The sequence below is a fragment of the Myotis daubentonii genome, chromosome 4 (genome assembly GCF_963259705.1).
Source record: "Myotis daubentonii chromosome 4, mMyoDau2.1, whole genome shotgun sequence".
NCBI classification, from domain to species: Eukaryota; Metazoa; Chordata; class Mammalia; order Chiroptera; family Vespertilionidae; genus Myotis; species Myotis daubentonii.
Window position 1 is genome coordinate 5,228,345 of NC_081843.1, and position 15,945 is coordinate 5,244,289.

Genomic DNA, 15,945 nt, shown 5'->3' on the forward strand with positions numbered 1-15,945 from the left:
CAGGCCGACGCTCTATCCACTGAGCCAAACCGGTTTCGGCACACAATGGGTTCTTAAACTGGACCGGAGGGCTGGAACAAAAGCATGGATGGAGTGTTTGTGTGAACTAATATAAATTCAAAGTAAACATCATTACATAAAAGGGTACGGTCCTTTTTTTTGTTTTGTTTTATTCACTTCAAACGGGCCGGATCCGGCCCGCGGGCCGTAGTTTGCCCACGGCTGCTCTACACTCTTTCAGTTGGTCTGACACCAGATACCATTCTGGATATAGGGGATATAAAGATGAACTTAGCGGAGAAACCAAGATGGCGGCATAGGTAAACACCGGAGTTTGCTGCCTCGAACAACCACTTCAAAAACACAACTAAAAGACAGAACGGACATCACCAGAACCACAGGAAGGCTGGCTGAGTGGAAGTTCTACAACTAGGAGGAAAAGAGAAAAGCATACCGAGACTCAGAGGAGGTGCAGTGCTGAAGTAAAATACTAAGGTGTGTAGTGCATGCAGAGTGGGCTGGCGGCTGAGGGCGTGGTTGTCGTCTTCAATTGGGAGGGAGTCTCAGGCTCTGAGCTCCAGTTCCGGGCGAGTCTCTAGGGACCCAGACTCATACGGGAGAAGCGGGACTGTCTGGCATGGCTCAGAATCCTAGGGCAGCTTTCTCTCCGTGGGGCTTGCAGCAATTACTGGGACACTGAGAAGCAGAGCCTCTGAGGGCAAGACTGAGAGCAGCCATAACTGCTAGCCCCGCCCTGTTGATCCCGTGGGACCTGCCCCGCCCAAGCCCTGCAGGGAGACTTTTGCTGGATAGCCTCAGGCAAAGGCTAGATTAGCACCTCCCTAGAGATCCAGGAGCCAGGAAGCCCAGAGGTCAGAGTGGGACCATCCAGTTTCCAGCTCCGTGGAACCATAAAAGACACACTCAGGGGGCAGACTCAGTGAGCACCAAAGCCCCATTGAAGCAAGTCTAGCCCCAGAGGGGTGTCTCCAGCACAGAAGTTCTCCCACTGCAGACACAGCTGATTCTCACAGCCAATTGGCCTGGAGGTCAATTCCTCACAGTGATAACTACAACAATCAAGGCTTAATTACAACAAGACTGTGCACAAGCCCACAAAGGGGTGCACCAAGAGGGTCTACCTCAGGTAATTGGGACACTTAGCACAGAAAGGCACTCTATTGACACAGCGAAGCATAAAAAATGCCAAGACAAAGAAACAGGACACAAATGACAGAATTGGAGGAAAGCAAACTGCTGGATATTGAGTTCAAAATCACACTTTTAAGGTCTTTAAAGAACTGTCTAGAAGCCACCGATAAATTTAATAAGGCCCTCGAAAAGACTGGTGAGACCGCCGATAAATGTAGTGAGATATTCAAGAAGACTGGTGAAACTGCCGATAAATGTAGTGAGATCCTCAAGAAGACTGGTGAAACCCTCGATGTTGTAATAAAGAACCAACTAGAAATTAAGCATACACGGACTGAAATAAAGAACATTATACAGACTCCCAACAGCAGACCAGAGGAGCGCAAGAATCAAGTCAAAGATTTGAAATACGAAGAAGCAAAAAACACCCAACCGGAAAAGCAAAATGAAAAAAGAATCCAAAAATACGAAGATAGTGTAAGGAGCCTCTGGGACAGCTTCAAGCGTACCAACATCAGAATTATAGGGGTGCCAGAAGAAGAGAGAGAGCAAAATGTTGAAAACCTATTTGAAGAAATAATGACAGAAAACTTCCCCTACCTGGTGAAAGAAATAGACTTCCAAGTCCAGAAAGCACAGAGAACCCCAAACAAAAGGAATCCAAAGAGGACCACACCAAGACACATCATAATTAAAATGCCAAGAGCAAAAGACAAAGAGAGAATCCTAAAAGCAGCAAGAGAAAAAAAATCAGTTACCTACAAGGGAGTACCCATATGACTGTCGGCTGATTTCTCAACAGAAACTTTACAGGCCAGAAGGGAGTGGCAAGAAATATTCAAAGTGATGAATACCAAGAACCTATAACCAAGACTACTTTATCCAGCAAAGCTATCATTCAGAAGTGAAGGCCAGATAAAGAGCTTCACAGATAAGAAAAAGCTAAAGGAGTTCATCGCCACCAAACCAGTATTATATGACATGCTGAAAGGTATCCTTTAAGAAGAAGAGGAAGAAGAAGAAAAAGGTAAAGATACAAATTATGAACAACAAACACACATCATCAACAAGTGAATCTAAAAATCAAGGGAATAATTAATCCGATGAACAGAATTAACTGGTGATTGTAATAGAATCAGGGACATAGAAAGGGAATGGACTGACTATTCTTGGGGGGGGGGGAGGGGTATGGGGGTGAGGGAAGAGATTGGACAATAATCGTGCACCTATGGATGAGGACAGTGGGTGGGGAGTGAGGGCGAAGGGTGGGGTGGGAACTGGGTGGAGGGGAGTCATGGTGGGAAAAAAGAGTAACTAATGTAACAATCTGAACAATAAAGATTTAATTAAAAAAAAAATAAAGATGAACTTAGCTAAAAAATGCCCTGCCCTCATGAGCTTATATTCTATTGGGAGAAACAGCACAATAAAATATATGATAGCAGGAAGTGCTAATAAAGAGAAAAAATAAAGCAAGGAAGGGGAATAGGAAGAGTATGAATATGGGAGGCTGAAATTTAATAATGTGACAAGGGTGACAGAATTAAGATATGAAGGTACAGAATAAATGACCCATGTAGAGCTATCTAGGTGGCCAACATTCCAGGCAGAGGCAAAACAAGTATGAAGACCCTGGCAGGAAGCATCATTAGGGTTAAAAAGAGGTCAATGAGGCTGGAGCAAAGTGTGTGTAAGGGACAAAGGTGGGGAAGCAACTGACAAGTGGATACTGCAATCATCTGGGTCAGAGACGGTGGCGGCTTGGCTAGGGTGGCAGAGATGGAGATGGAGAGAAGGGGTAGGATTCTGGATATGTTTTGAAAATAGAGCTAAAAGGTTGTGTTAACCCATTTGGATGTGGTGTGTGAGAGAAGAAAAAAAAAAATGGATTTGGTGTAAAAAGGATCTACTTTAGAAAGGAAGGTCACAAGGAAAGGCACCCTGAGGACACGTTTTAGCTAAAGCTTGAAGGATGAGGACCGGTAAAAGCCAGAGGCATTGCAACACATGAGAATGTGGCATAGCTGCGATAAAATGCCAGTGGGAAAGAAGCATAAGGGAAAGAGTGGTATGAGATGAAGTTGGAGAAGTAGGCAGGGATTGGGTCATACAAGATTTTATAGGCCATGGCAAAGTTTGACTTTTATTCTAAGTATGATGGAAAGTCATTTTAGTTAATGTCACGAATATATTTATTATGAAAAGGTATTTGTTACAAAAACAGGGACCTGTACTACATGATTTTAAAAGTTAACTTGTAAAAAAAAAAAAAAAAATGCCGAAACCGGTTTGGCTCAGTGGATAGAGCGTTGGCTTGCGGACTGAAAGGTCCCAGGTTCGATTCCGGTCAAGGGCATGTACCTGGGTTGCGGGCACATCCCCAGAGGGAGATGTGCAGGAGGCAGCTGATCGATGCTTCTCTCTCATCGATGTTTCTGACTCTCTATCTCTCTCCCTTTCTCTCTGTAAAAAATCAATAAAATATATTTAAAAAATAAATAAATAAATAAAAGTTAACTTGTAGAGGTTGACAAATAAGGTTTACATCTATTCATTACCACCCATATTAAAACTCAACCTAGAATAAGTGGTAACAGAAAAGTAATACATTTTGTCACCTGTTAATGTTCATTCTAGTGCAGAACTAGTGTTCTGCTTGGGTGATTTTCTCTCATTGGGAAATAAAGCAGCAGAATCAACCATTCACCACTCCAGCTCACAGAAAACATTTTTTTAAATATATTTTATTGATTTTTTACAGAGAGGAAGGGAGAGAGATAGAGAGCTAGAAACATCGATGAAAGAGAAACATCAATCAGCTGCCTCCTGCACATCTCCTACTGAGGATGTGCCCGCAACCCAGGTACATGCCCTTGACCGGAATCGAACCCAGGACCTTTCAGTCCGCAGGCCAACGCTCTATCCAATGAGCCAAACCGGTTTCGGCTCACAGTAAACATTTTACATTTAAGATAAATTAGTGTACTGTTGGTAGACTGGTGTTAAAATAAATTCTCTCATGATTTAAATATTAATAATGCCTATTCATGTACTAAATACTTCAGGTAAAAACTCTATGAAATAATATCTTGTATTCACAAGACACAGAATCTTTATGAAAAGCTCAAATCATGTAAGAGACATTCATCTTTATATCTTTTCAAGGTATTTAGGCCAGTTTTTCAGATGAGACAACTTCAAGCACAAAGATACTAACGGACCTGATCAAATCTACAGGAGTCACAGACCGGCAAAACAAACACTTCCATCACCAGATTCTAACTCACTCTCATCACCATTCTCCACTTTACTATCCATATCTACACAGTTTTAAGATGATTGACAGTGTGTCCACACACTTCTTCAAGGTAGAGAGTACAAACTTTCCTAGACGAGGCACTTAAGCTTTCCACTTGTTTTCACAGATGGCAATGAGAAACTAGAGTGGAGCAACCTAGCTTCTATTACCTGCTCTGTCAAAGACAGTATGTGCAGCCTTAGGAAAGCTAATACATTGTTTTCACTAAGTGAAAATGGAACGATGCAAGGCTAAAGATGTCCCAGAAATAATAATTGTGTATCCACAGGGTATGTAATGTGTCTACACAGTGCCACATAGAAGCCTCCACACTGTACTGAAGACAAGTCTCTCCTGGTCTGTTTTATAGCGGTGAGTAATTCCTCACTGGGAAGGACCAGGGACTCATCAAAGATGCTCTTAACTGGCAGTCAAAACCTGAATCAAGACTAACTTTAGACCACCTTCACCTACTTCCATTCCATTATGAAACCACCTAAGCTCTCAATACACAGCCGGGAGCAGCTCTCCTCCTGCTGCTGCAGAAAGGGATGCCAAGTAAAGCACTCTTCCAGTCACCAGTCACCAGAAAGGAACTTGTCCTATCTCGGCCCTTATTTCCAGTTAAACAAAGCCCAACTGGGCTCAGTAACTTCAAGACTCAGTCTCGTACATATTTCATAGGCTGTTTAGGATAGAATCCTGGCAAGACAAGTATCAACAAGAAAGGGTCGTGAAGTGACACTGCAAAGAGGATATTACTTCATCTGTTAGTTTAAGGACATGGGTCTTCTTTTGGTCTTTAAAAAAAGTTCATTTCCTGTCATCTAGCATATGGCTTCCATAACCAAAAGGAGCCAAAGGCTGGCAGTAAGCCCAGGAAGGTTTTCTAAATAATTAGTGGGGCAAATGGGAGAGTATTCAATGTTCTTTACTATTGTTTTTAATTAAGGCACAAAAGAAAAGGAAAGAAAACAGTTTTGAAGCCCATATGCACCTGTTCATCTATTTTCCAATAAGGATTTTCATTTGAAGGTTGTCTTTTCTAAATCCTGAACTGGCCTCAGCAGTACTAAAAATACCACAGGCTTGAGAACTACAACCTAGCAACACTTTCGTGTTTAATATTCTTTCACTAATCAGTCTTTGCAAGCGATAATAATCCGTTTCAACACTGTACACGGTTAGCTTTAAACAGATACTCCACTCAGCCCTATGCCTTAGGCAGAAAAAAATTAGCTCTAGCAGCCACAGTGTATTTTTAAAAGTATCTTTCTTCCAGAAATCAGAAACCTTTAAATTCCACTGCTTTTATATTATTATTTTCCTCATTTTCAAAATCATATGATGATAACATATTAACTGTGGTCTACAGCAGTAATTCAATAATATTAAGGCTGAAAGCTTTTCCTATTACAAAGTCAAATGCGTCATTTGGTGATGCTTCTGTGTACCTCCTGTTGCCAATGTTACTATAATTGGGAAGCAAAAAATTTGAATATAAACATCAAGAAAAAGGATGATGTCAGTTTTAATGACCCTCCAAACAGTGATTCAGCAAATTACACACCAGGAAAATGTACTCATCTTAAAAAGAAATAGGAATCTTAGGATTCCTTAAAACTAAGATTTCATTTGCTGATCCATGCAATAGAAACCTGAATCCTTATTCTAAGCTTACACAGCTCACCAAACAACAATTATAACAGCGGCTGGTCTGAAGGAAAAGCCAGTCTCTGAAGTCTTTCCACCTTGCTCTCAGGGGCACATTTCAAATAGAAGGCTCCTGCTGTCCCAGAAAGGATCAGACCCGCAGAGATCACTGTCAGTATTCTTCCTGTGCCAGCTCAGCCCTCTGACAAAAGACAATCTCTTCATCAAAGTGTTTTGTAAAAGCAAAGGGTTTTCTCCTTTTGCCTCACACAGCTTTACATGTTTCTATAAAGGTATGAACACGAGACCAGAGCCTTCCAAGGCTAGATTTCCCCCCCAGCAGTTTTAATTTAAAAAAGAATGCCCCAGCAAACTTTGATACAAAAATTCAATCTATTTAAATAATGCATCTATTGCTAAAGGGAAAAAAACGTGTAGTTCTGACTTTGAGAACAGGATCTTAAAAAGTTGTTTTAGTAGCTCTCTCCAAACAAGGCTCACTCAATAAATACAAGCAGACCTTGAAGATACTGTGGGTTTGATTCTAGACCACTGTAATGAAGCAGTATCACAATAAAGTGGTTCATGCTCTTTTTGCTGGTGGAGGGTATTGCCTTCCATTGTAAAAAATGCAACACCACCCTGGCCGGTTTGCTCAGCCTTCTCACCAAAGGGTCGCAGGTTCAAGTCCTAGTCAAAGCATGCACCCCAGTTGCAGGTTCAATCCCTAACCCTGATAAGGCATGTTTGGGAGGCAACCAATCTATGTCCGTCTCTCTCTCTTCCCTTCCACTCTCCCTTCCACTCTCTCTAAAAATCAATGGAAAAAATATCCTCACTCCTTGGGTGAGGATTAAAAAATAAAAAATGCAAAACCTGTGTAATGCAATACAGTGAAGTGCGATAAAACAAGGTCTGCCAGTAGTGAGGATGTTAACAAATGAACAGATGTCTGCACCTGATACAATCCCACCACATTTGTTTATCAATCTGTTGAACAGGACAAATCTGCTGTGCCTGCAGACTTCATTCTTTTACAGGCAATATTCACAAGGTATGATTGTTGGAATTTCACATCCATTCATATCCCACACACTTGGTTATGACATACAGGGTCATGTCAAAGTCCACTATGATAACGGATGTAAAAGTCCTTGGAGAAGCACAGAACAAATTCCAAATGCAAACTGGCACTAAGGTGATTCAGACCTGTGTTCTCTCGGCTTCATTAATTTAACACCTGATGACATCCTTCTGATCAGAGGTTAAAGAGTCCTACATGTAACCCCAACAAGTTGCATTTGCTTCTCAAGTAGATTGAAATATTACAAATGGCTGCTCCTAACAACCTCCTACAGAAGAAAGTGCAGTGTGGACTAAGGTACCTGAGAGAAGAGCCATGAAAACAGTAATCCTGTGTGAGTGTCTCAGATCAGCCCAACAAACATTAAAATCGAGCTTCTATTATGTGCTAAGTATTATGCGAGATTCAAAACAAAACAACGTGCCCCCCCCCAGCCTGTACAGATCTATGCTTCTTGAATGCAGAAAAGAAAAATATTTAGCTTTGATTATACAAACTGCGTAGTTTATCAGAAGGAAATCTTGCAATTGCACGTTGGTTGTCACATTTATCCTGGAGAAAGTATCAAACTAGGCCATCAATCCTTATGGGGAATTCTGAAAATAGGTTTGTTAAAATGTAAGACAAATTTATCTTGTGGACATAGAGAATGTGATGGTACATGCTGCACCGCAGCCGTTAAACAGCATCTACTACACAGGCAAGCAGGATGGTGAACTACTCTGATTTAAGTGGCTGTCCACGGCATACTGATTTAAGAAATCGCCTTCCCCGAAGAGGTGCTTGTTTTATTTCCCTTTCTAAGTGTGAGTCATTCTACCCCCCCCCCTCCAATTCAATGGTTAACATGAACAAACATCATGATCATTTAATATTCACTAAATGAAATGCTAATTTTCAGTGCAAGTTAAAGCTAAACAAGTTGAATTTACACAGAATTGCAGAAAATAAAGATGCCTGAAGAAAAAAAAAATCCCGAGGATTATTCCGTAGAGAGGTTAGGAAAGGTTGCGATGGCGTTTGGAGGGGAACCCTAGGTCCCCAATAACAGTACCTTCTACCTCCTCGGCCGTGGGGATTAAATGACACCTGTGCTGAGGGCCGGTCAGTGCCTGGTACACAGAAGGTTCTCCAATCGCAAGCTCCTGCTACTAATATGCAAAGAAGGGGGGCCTCCTCGGAGACAGGCCTTCAGAGAGAAAGCCAAGGCGAGACCAGAGCCTGTTTAACCAGCCGGCCACGCCTCCGCCGGCTCCGGCACCAGGCGAACACGGCAGAGCAGTCCCCCCGCAGCCCCCAGCATCGCGCCGCGGGCCGTGCGCGGCGGGGGCGGCCGGGCCGGCGGACAGCGCCCGGGCTCCGGGGGGGGGGGGGGGGCCGAGGGGCGTGCGGCTCAGACACTTGCCGCCCCTCCCAAGGGCAGGGACCTCCTGGCCGCGTTGGCCCTCGCTGTCCTCACCTGGAAACGGGGCTAACACCAAAACCCACCCTCCCGCAGTCACTGCGCGGATGCCACGTGTGCACGGGTCCTGTCCTCGCGCACCGCCGCCCCCGCCGCCGCGCTGCCCCGAGGGGCCAGGCCTGGAGGGCGACCGGGCGACCGAGCGGCGCGGCGGGGCAAGCCCGGGACTGCGCAGCCTCCGCGGAGGGATGGGCAGGTGCGGCCGGTCCCCACGTCCGGTGAGCGCCGGCCCTCCCCGCACCGGCGTCCCTGGGCCTCAAGCAAAAGCTACTTTTGAACAGCCCCGCGGCCCGGAGCCGCCCGCCCGCCCGCCCGCCGGCCGACGCCTCACCTTGCTGGAGGTCCTGGTGGTCGTACCACGGCTCGTCCTCCTTCATCTCGAACTCCTCCACCAGGTTTCCCGCCAGCATCGCGGCCGGCTCTCCCGGGGGCAGCGGCCCCCGCCGTCCCGCCTCAGCCGCTGCCCCGGGCGCTCCGCCCGCCCCTCCGCCCTCAGCCAGAGCCGCCCTCGGGCGGGACGCGCGGCCGCCGGTTCGCCTCGCGTCGCCCAACGGCCCCAACGGCCGGCACCCGGCGCGAGCGCCCCAGCCGCAGCCCCGACCCAGCCCGTCTGGCCGAAGCCGGGCCCAACGTGGCACTGGGGCCGAGCCTCCCGACCCGGCGATTCAAACCCCCGGCGGCGCCCTGGCCAATGGCGAGCGTGCCTCTGGCCGAGTGGCAGCGACGTCGTCCAACCGCTTCTCACCGCAGACCCGCGGCTCGCCCGCAAGCAGCCAATAGGAACTCCGAGGGAAACGAAGAAGGCGGGAAAAGAGAGGAGGCGCGGCCTGAGGGCCCGCCCTCTCCTCCGCTTAGGGTAGCTCTGGGACCCGCTCGGGCGTCGGGTCTGGAGGTGGCGGCTTCCGCGGCGCCGGCGTTGGGTGTCTGGGCGGCGGGGCAGCCAGTGGTCAGCTACGTGGGCGGAGGGCGGGAGTCCGGCCTCGAGCGTGGCTGTGGTCGTGGGGCGTCCCTCGGGCCGGCGGCGGTGCGGCCGGTGCCGGGAACCGGGGTCACCTCCCCAGCGGCCCTCTCTGGCCTTTGGCTTCCAGAGTCGCTCTCCTTGCTGCCGGGAAGTGAAGGGTGGGTCGGGGGCTTAGGGCTGCAGCGTCTTCCTGACCTCCGAGCCCTCCCCTCGCACCCCTGGGGACTGCCTCCTCCCTTCAAAGGGCTGGCCCGGACCCACTCGGGAGCCTGGGGCTGGAGGGGGTGCAGGTGAAGCCATCTCCTTAGGAAAGAACTGCGAATGCGAATCTTAAAAGGTTCGAGGTCACAAGTTAAGCCTCGGGGGTCATACTATTGCACCTGGAGAGAAGAGAATGCCAGTCAATAGATGTGGACGGAATAATGGTGTTAATGTAATAATCATAGTAAAAGAGAAATGGTAAACTCACAAATTCCTTTCTTCTGAACCCAGGTGTCCTGTCCACTTTTTATTGCTCGGTTAAAAACGAAGAGAGCTAGGTCCCATGGAAAGCCTTTGCTTCCCTATTGCCAGTATTCTGGCAGAGTTTAGTCCAGAGCCAAAAGAAAAGAATATAAAGCCGTTTTAATTTCAAAGTAAGTCACTGCAGATGAAGCTCTTTGGAGAAAGAGATGATTGGATTAGGATTTGCTGATGATGATTTGTGGAAACTGAAGGGCTAGAATCATGAATCTGACCTTTGAGAAACTCATCTTCCACAGCCACTGATCTGCAAGGTTTTTCTTCATGACAAATAGCTCATTTTGACCCCAAATGGGAAAGTGTACTGAGACATTCTTTACCATTCTCCTTCAAAAAGAAAGAGAGGGAAAAAAAAGAAAGAAAGAAAGAGAAAGACCTGAAGAATTAAAGTTATTAATAGTTTAAAATGGAAAAAAAAGCGCCATGCTTTCTGCCTTTGGGTGTTAGGGCGTTCTTTTTAAGCACACTGTTTAAGGGAAAGTTTTTTTTCTTTATTTTTTCCTGGAAAAGATTGAACTACAACGGCATTGAAAAGATGTTAACTTTCAGTGCTAAAAGCCCGCCTCTGTGGGTCGCCAGCCTCCCTTTGGAGCCTGCTTAGCTGAGAAGTAATCCCAAGCAGTCTCTTCAGCGGCAAGCATTTGGTTTCGTAGGAGGTTAATGAGCAACAACCCCGGTGGTGTTTAATGCCCCTGCCCAGCCCAATCATGGCACCATTTTGCCACTTTCAAATGCTTTGTGGTAAAGAGGAACCAGAGGTCCTTTGCCCCTGGTTGTAAAGATAAAATATTCTTGTTCTATGTTTTGTTGCTATAGTAAAATCAGGTAAGGAGAGTCTTTATGTAGCGGTGGTGGCTTAAAAAAAATTGTAAGTGATGATACTTAACAGAAATTGTAAGTCAGTTACAGAAATAAGTATTTATTAGGATGGCAATCGAAAATAAAACATTGATAGTTCTTTTGCAAGTTGAAATAAGGAAGATTTTTCTTAACATGTACAAAGAAAGAGAAGTTCAGGCTATAGAATTTTCATAGTGTTATTAAACCTTCTATTCAGATATTTCAACCAGGATGGATGCTTAACGCAAATTCTTTTTAAAAATTTGATCTCAACTCAGCAAGCTTATGACCCTTTGCAAAATTCAGAGTTTCTAAATTCCTGCCTTCTGGCTTAATGATAGGTCAGTTGAGAGGGTGTGGCGTGCTTCTTCTTGTAGCATGCCTGAAATGAAACTAAGGAAAAGAAGAGTGTCTAGAATCTAAATTTGGGCTAAATTTGTACATTGGCTTTTGGGTTTTCTGACTCTTGTTTTCGGCCCTCTTAGTAATCCGGTAACCTCTAGCCTCAATCTTTCTTCTCACTTATGCCAAACGTAACTCCCAAGAGTGAGGTCTTCACCAGTAGTTCACAGCTTTTGCAAATCTGAGAATTTATCTTGAAAGCCAAAAATGTTGGCTGAGATCCACATAATAGTACTTGTATATTCAAGTTTTTAAACTTGTATATTTCAAGTGTTTAAACACTGCATAATGACCAAAAAAATTCAGGTTTGTATTTTCTAATTACAGCTGCATCTACAAACATTGTAAGAGTACTAGTACACATTTGAGCAAAATATTCTTTATTCAGTCTGCGTCTGCATGGTCTGCATAGGGTTTTAGTAGCCACTTGTGGTAATGCTCGGGCCCTGTTTTCCATAACACTGGAATTATTCTTGGAGGACAGTTTCTCTTCTCTCCCCAATGCAAAGTGAAGCTCAGGGTCTTTGGTAGTTTGATCATTTGAGCTACATACCCTCTCCCCACCAGATTTGCCCTCCATTCCCTTAAAAATTGGGCAATACAGATTGCAGTGTCTGCTTATTTCCCTAGGCTTATTCAAGCGATTTACAGCTCTCAAGTTATCTAAATATTTGTTTGTTTTCTGATTCAATGAAGATTGTGGAGACCAGTGTTCCAGTAAGGCAGGGATGAAACAGGAAACTCATGGTGTTATTTTAAAACTACCATCAAGATGAAAAGGAAGATGAATCTATGCCTACCTCTAGCTTGGTTAACTTTTCCCTGTTTTCCAGTGGAGTAAACCACGTCACAGAAAGAATAAGACAGTCGCCAGGTTTAAGAGGGACATTGATCAGAACAAGGATCAGGATGTGTTTTTCTATATCTGTCTTAGGTATGTCCTTTGGGCCAAAACTATATAGTCTGTCAGGAGAAAAGAAAAAAATAGATCTTCAATACAAGTTTGGGACGATGGCGGTGCTGGAGTCAGACCTGCCGAGAGCGGTGGCCCTTCTGAAAAACCTCCGGGAGCAGGTATGGCTGTAACTGCACAAGTTCAAGCTCTGACAAAAAAAAAAAAGTTCAAGCTAGAGCCTATCCTACAGAGAGGGTCTCAGCCTCTTGGAAGTGAAAGACCAGTTGCTGCTCATGTACCTTGTGGATGAGTCATCTCATCCTGGACAAAGCCTCAGAGGGCCTCTTCAGGGACATGCTGCCGTTTGAGACTGGTGGAGATTCGCGCTGTTTTGGAAAAACTTCGTCCCATGGACCAAAAACCGAAGCATTAAACTGACAAACGGCTCATGACTACAGTGACGGGCTGCCTCAGTGAGACTGACCCACTCGGTTTAAGCCTCATCCCGGCAATATGATGATCAAGTTGAGCTCTGAGGAGGAGGAAGATGAAACAGAGGAAGGACAGTTTGAGGCTTCAGGGAAGAAATCCGCAAACGGAGCAGTAAGAAATATGTTCCACCCGCTTGGTTCCAGTACATTATGATGAAATAGAGGCTGAGCGGGAGAAGAAGCATCTAGAACAGGAGTGGGCAACCCCTGGCACGCGTGCCAAACATGGCACGCCAGTAACTTTTGCTGGCACCCGAAACCCTCTCTTATAATCTTCCATTTACAATTTTTGTGAACATTTGAATGACTTAAATGTTAAATTACAAGGAACTGGCAAGACACTTGATGTTATATTTGGTTACAGAAAGGCTTTTGAAAAGAAACTGGAAGTCTTTAAGAGGGATGTGGATGGTGAGAGATTTAGATATTTCCCAAACCTCAAGAGGCACATCAAAGACCTCCCAAAAGATGACAGAACAGACTGTCAAAGCCTTCAAAAGCTGTTTTTAAACATCATCGAGTCAACTATTGAGCAGTTCTTCTCAAGATTTGCGAAATTCAGAGAACTGGAAGAGACAGCAAAATTCATGAGGTTCCCAGACAGCATGAAACTGGAGGAACTAAACTTAAAAATGTTTTCATGGATAGACATGGCTGACTTTGAAATGAGGTTGATTGAATTTCAGAGTAGCTCAATTTGGAAGCAGAAATTTATTGACCTTAGAGTTGACTTGGAAGAAAGCAGTTAGAGACAGGAGTACCAGAGAGAAGTGTCGAAAACGAACTATTGAGGACTTGGAATGCCATTCCAGAATTTTTTTTCTGTTTAAAAAAACTTTGCAACAGCATTACTCTCCATGTTTTCATTCACATACACTTGTGAATCTTTCTTCTCAGTGATGAATTTTGTTAAGTCTCGTAATAGGAGTAGCCTGATGGATGAAAGTAGTAGCTTGTGCATATCTCTGAAGGTCATGAAATATAAACCTGATGTAAAATTTCTGTCATCAGTGATGCAGCAGCAAAAGTCCCACTGATAATATCAAACGGAGTCATAAAGTTTTCTGTCGGACTATCAGTGTACATGTATACACTAAAAAATAAATGTATTTTTCATCATCATCATACTGTGTTTTTGTCACTCGAATGAATTTTATTATTTCTTCAAGGTTCTTCACATACGTACACCTTAAGAGATGTAGGTGTAACATGTTCTCAAAAAATTAGGGTTGGCACGCAGAAGAATTTTGAGTCAGAGATTTTGCTGGTTTTGGCACGCACTCACAAAAGGGTTGCCCACCCCTGGTCTAGAATGAGCCCAGAGGCGAGCATTGACAGCTCTGTCATTCGTGAACTTAAGGAGCAGGACCTCAGATGCTCCAGAGGAAATCTGTGATGCCCAGCGTCATCATGGCACTCGCCAGAGTCAGGAGGATCAACACAGGATTAACTATGAGGAGAGCGTGACGGTGCGTTTAAGTGTCAGTGAGTGAGAGAGAGGACAACGAAAACGCTCAGATGTCATGAGCTCACAGCTTCATTCTCTCCCGCACTTCAGTGACATCAGTGCTTTGACAGGAGGAACCCCTCATCTTGATGAGGATCAGAATCCTATTAAGAAGAAGAAGATACCCAAGAAAGGTCAGAAGAATAAAGGTTTTTGGAGGTGGCAGTGATTGTGGGTGTACATATTTATGTATTTTTTTTGTCATCCTGGGATACTTCCAGTTTCACTGTGTGTAGGTTTCTTCCTTTGGAATTTATTGTTTGCTCTGGACATATGGAAATCTATTAATAAAACTGACTTTACTTATGAACAAAAAAATACAAGTTTGTACTACTGAATGGAGAACTTTATATTAAAATGAACGGAGAACTTTGTATTAAAATGAAGGGCTTGCTTCTATTCCTTCTCTCTGGCTTTAGTTAAAGGATGCCACCTCATTGTTTCTTTTCTGTGCACCCTTCCAGGTAGGGTGGACAATCCTATATAATAAAAGGGTAATATGCAAACTGACCCTAACAGCAGGACGACTGGGAATGCCTGGTCACTATGACACACACTGACCACCAGAGGGCAGACGCTTAGTGCAGGAGCTGCCCCCTGGTGGTCAGTGCGCTCCCACAGGGGGAGCTCTGTTCAGCCACAAGCCAGGCTGACGGCTACCAGTACAGTGGTGGTGGTGAGAGCCTCTCCCGCCTCCTCAGCAGCGCTAAGGATGTCCGACTGCAGCTTAGGCCTGCTCCACACTGGCAAGTGGACATCCCCCGAGGGCTCCCGGCCTGCCAGAGGGATGTCTGACTGCCAGCTTAGGCCCAAACCCCCGGGGAGCAGGAGGGCACAGGCCAGGCTGAGGGACCCACCTGAGTGCACAAATTTTTGTGCACCGGGCCTCTAGTCCTATATAATAAAAGCCTAATATGCAAATTGTTCCCTCAACTGGGAGTTCGGGAGTTCAACCAGGGGGCAGGGCTGGCCGGCCAACCGCCCCTGGCCCCTCCCCCTGGCTGGCCCTACCCCAGCCAGCAGTGGTGGCAGGCAGCCGGGGGGGGGGGGGAAGGGAGGCACCAGCTGGAAGCTGCTAGGGACCCTACCCGTGCATGAATTTTGTGCACTGGGCCTCTAGTAATATCATAAATGCCTCTCCCTGGCCACAAGTTAAGCATATTTAAATCTTGGATAAGTCTTTTATAAATTAGAAAATATATTAAGACATATTCAAGTAAAGTCATACTCTATGCAAATTAGGGTTTCTGGCAACAGCTCAAAAAATGTTGAGTAAATGCGGAGAATAAAGTGTTAAGTCTGTTTACATATTCATAGCTAGTGGGTATGGACTCAAAGTTAAGTAGTGTCCAGTGGAATTGTGCCACCCATCAGCTATTTTATGCAAACAGTAAATGTTGACCAGTTTCCTTTAAAAAAAAGAAGGAGGAGGAGGAGGAGGAGGAGGAGGAGGAGGAGGAGGGGGAGGAGGAAGAAGAAATCTGCATGGAAAAAATGACACTTTTAAGTACCAAGCCCATTGCTCGGGCTTACTCTATGATAACGTTAGGGATTGAAATGCTAAATTCTTTCTTCAGTTTTCAGTCTGTGAAGTTTTTTTTACCTCTGTACAAGATTTCAGAAGTGGCCTTTTCCCAAGCCCAGGTGAGACGGAGTCCTTCTTGTCCTTTCAGCTGGG

General features: G+C 45.1%; 1 protein-coding gene and 1 pseudogene across 2 annotated transcripts in view; one reads left to right on the forward strand and one right to left on the reverse strand.

Annotated features, from left to right (window-relative positions):
- The window catches only part of CDR2 (cerebellar degeneration related protein 2), a 42,984-nt gene extending 33,679 nt beyond the window's left edge, over positions 1 to 9,305 (reverse strand). Inside the window, exon 1 of one of the 2 annotated variants that reach the window (XM_059692057.1) lies at positions 8,981 to 9,305. In XM_059692057.1, coding sequence (XP_059548040.1) covers positions 8,981 to 9,059 — 79 coding nt within the window. In that variant the 5' untranslated portion in view covers positions 9,060 to 9,305. The remainder of the gene's footprint in view (positions 1 to 8,980) is intronic. The other variant, XM_059692056.1, reaches the window with a different exon arrangement.
- Positions 9,306 to 10,507: 1,202 nt separating this feature from the next.
- LOC132232649 (neuroguidin-like) lies at positions 10,508 to 14,631 on the forward strand (annotated as a pseudogene).
- The last annotated feature ends 1,314 nt before the right edge of the window (positions 14,632 to 15,945 follow it).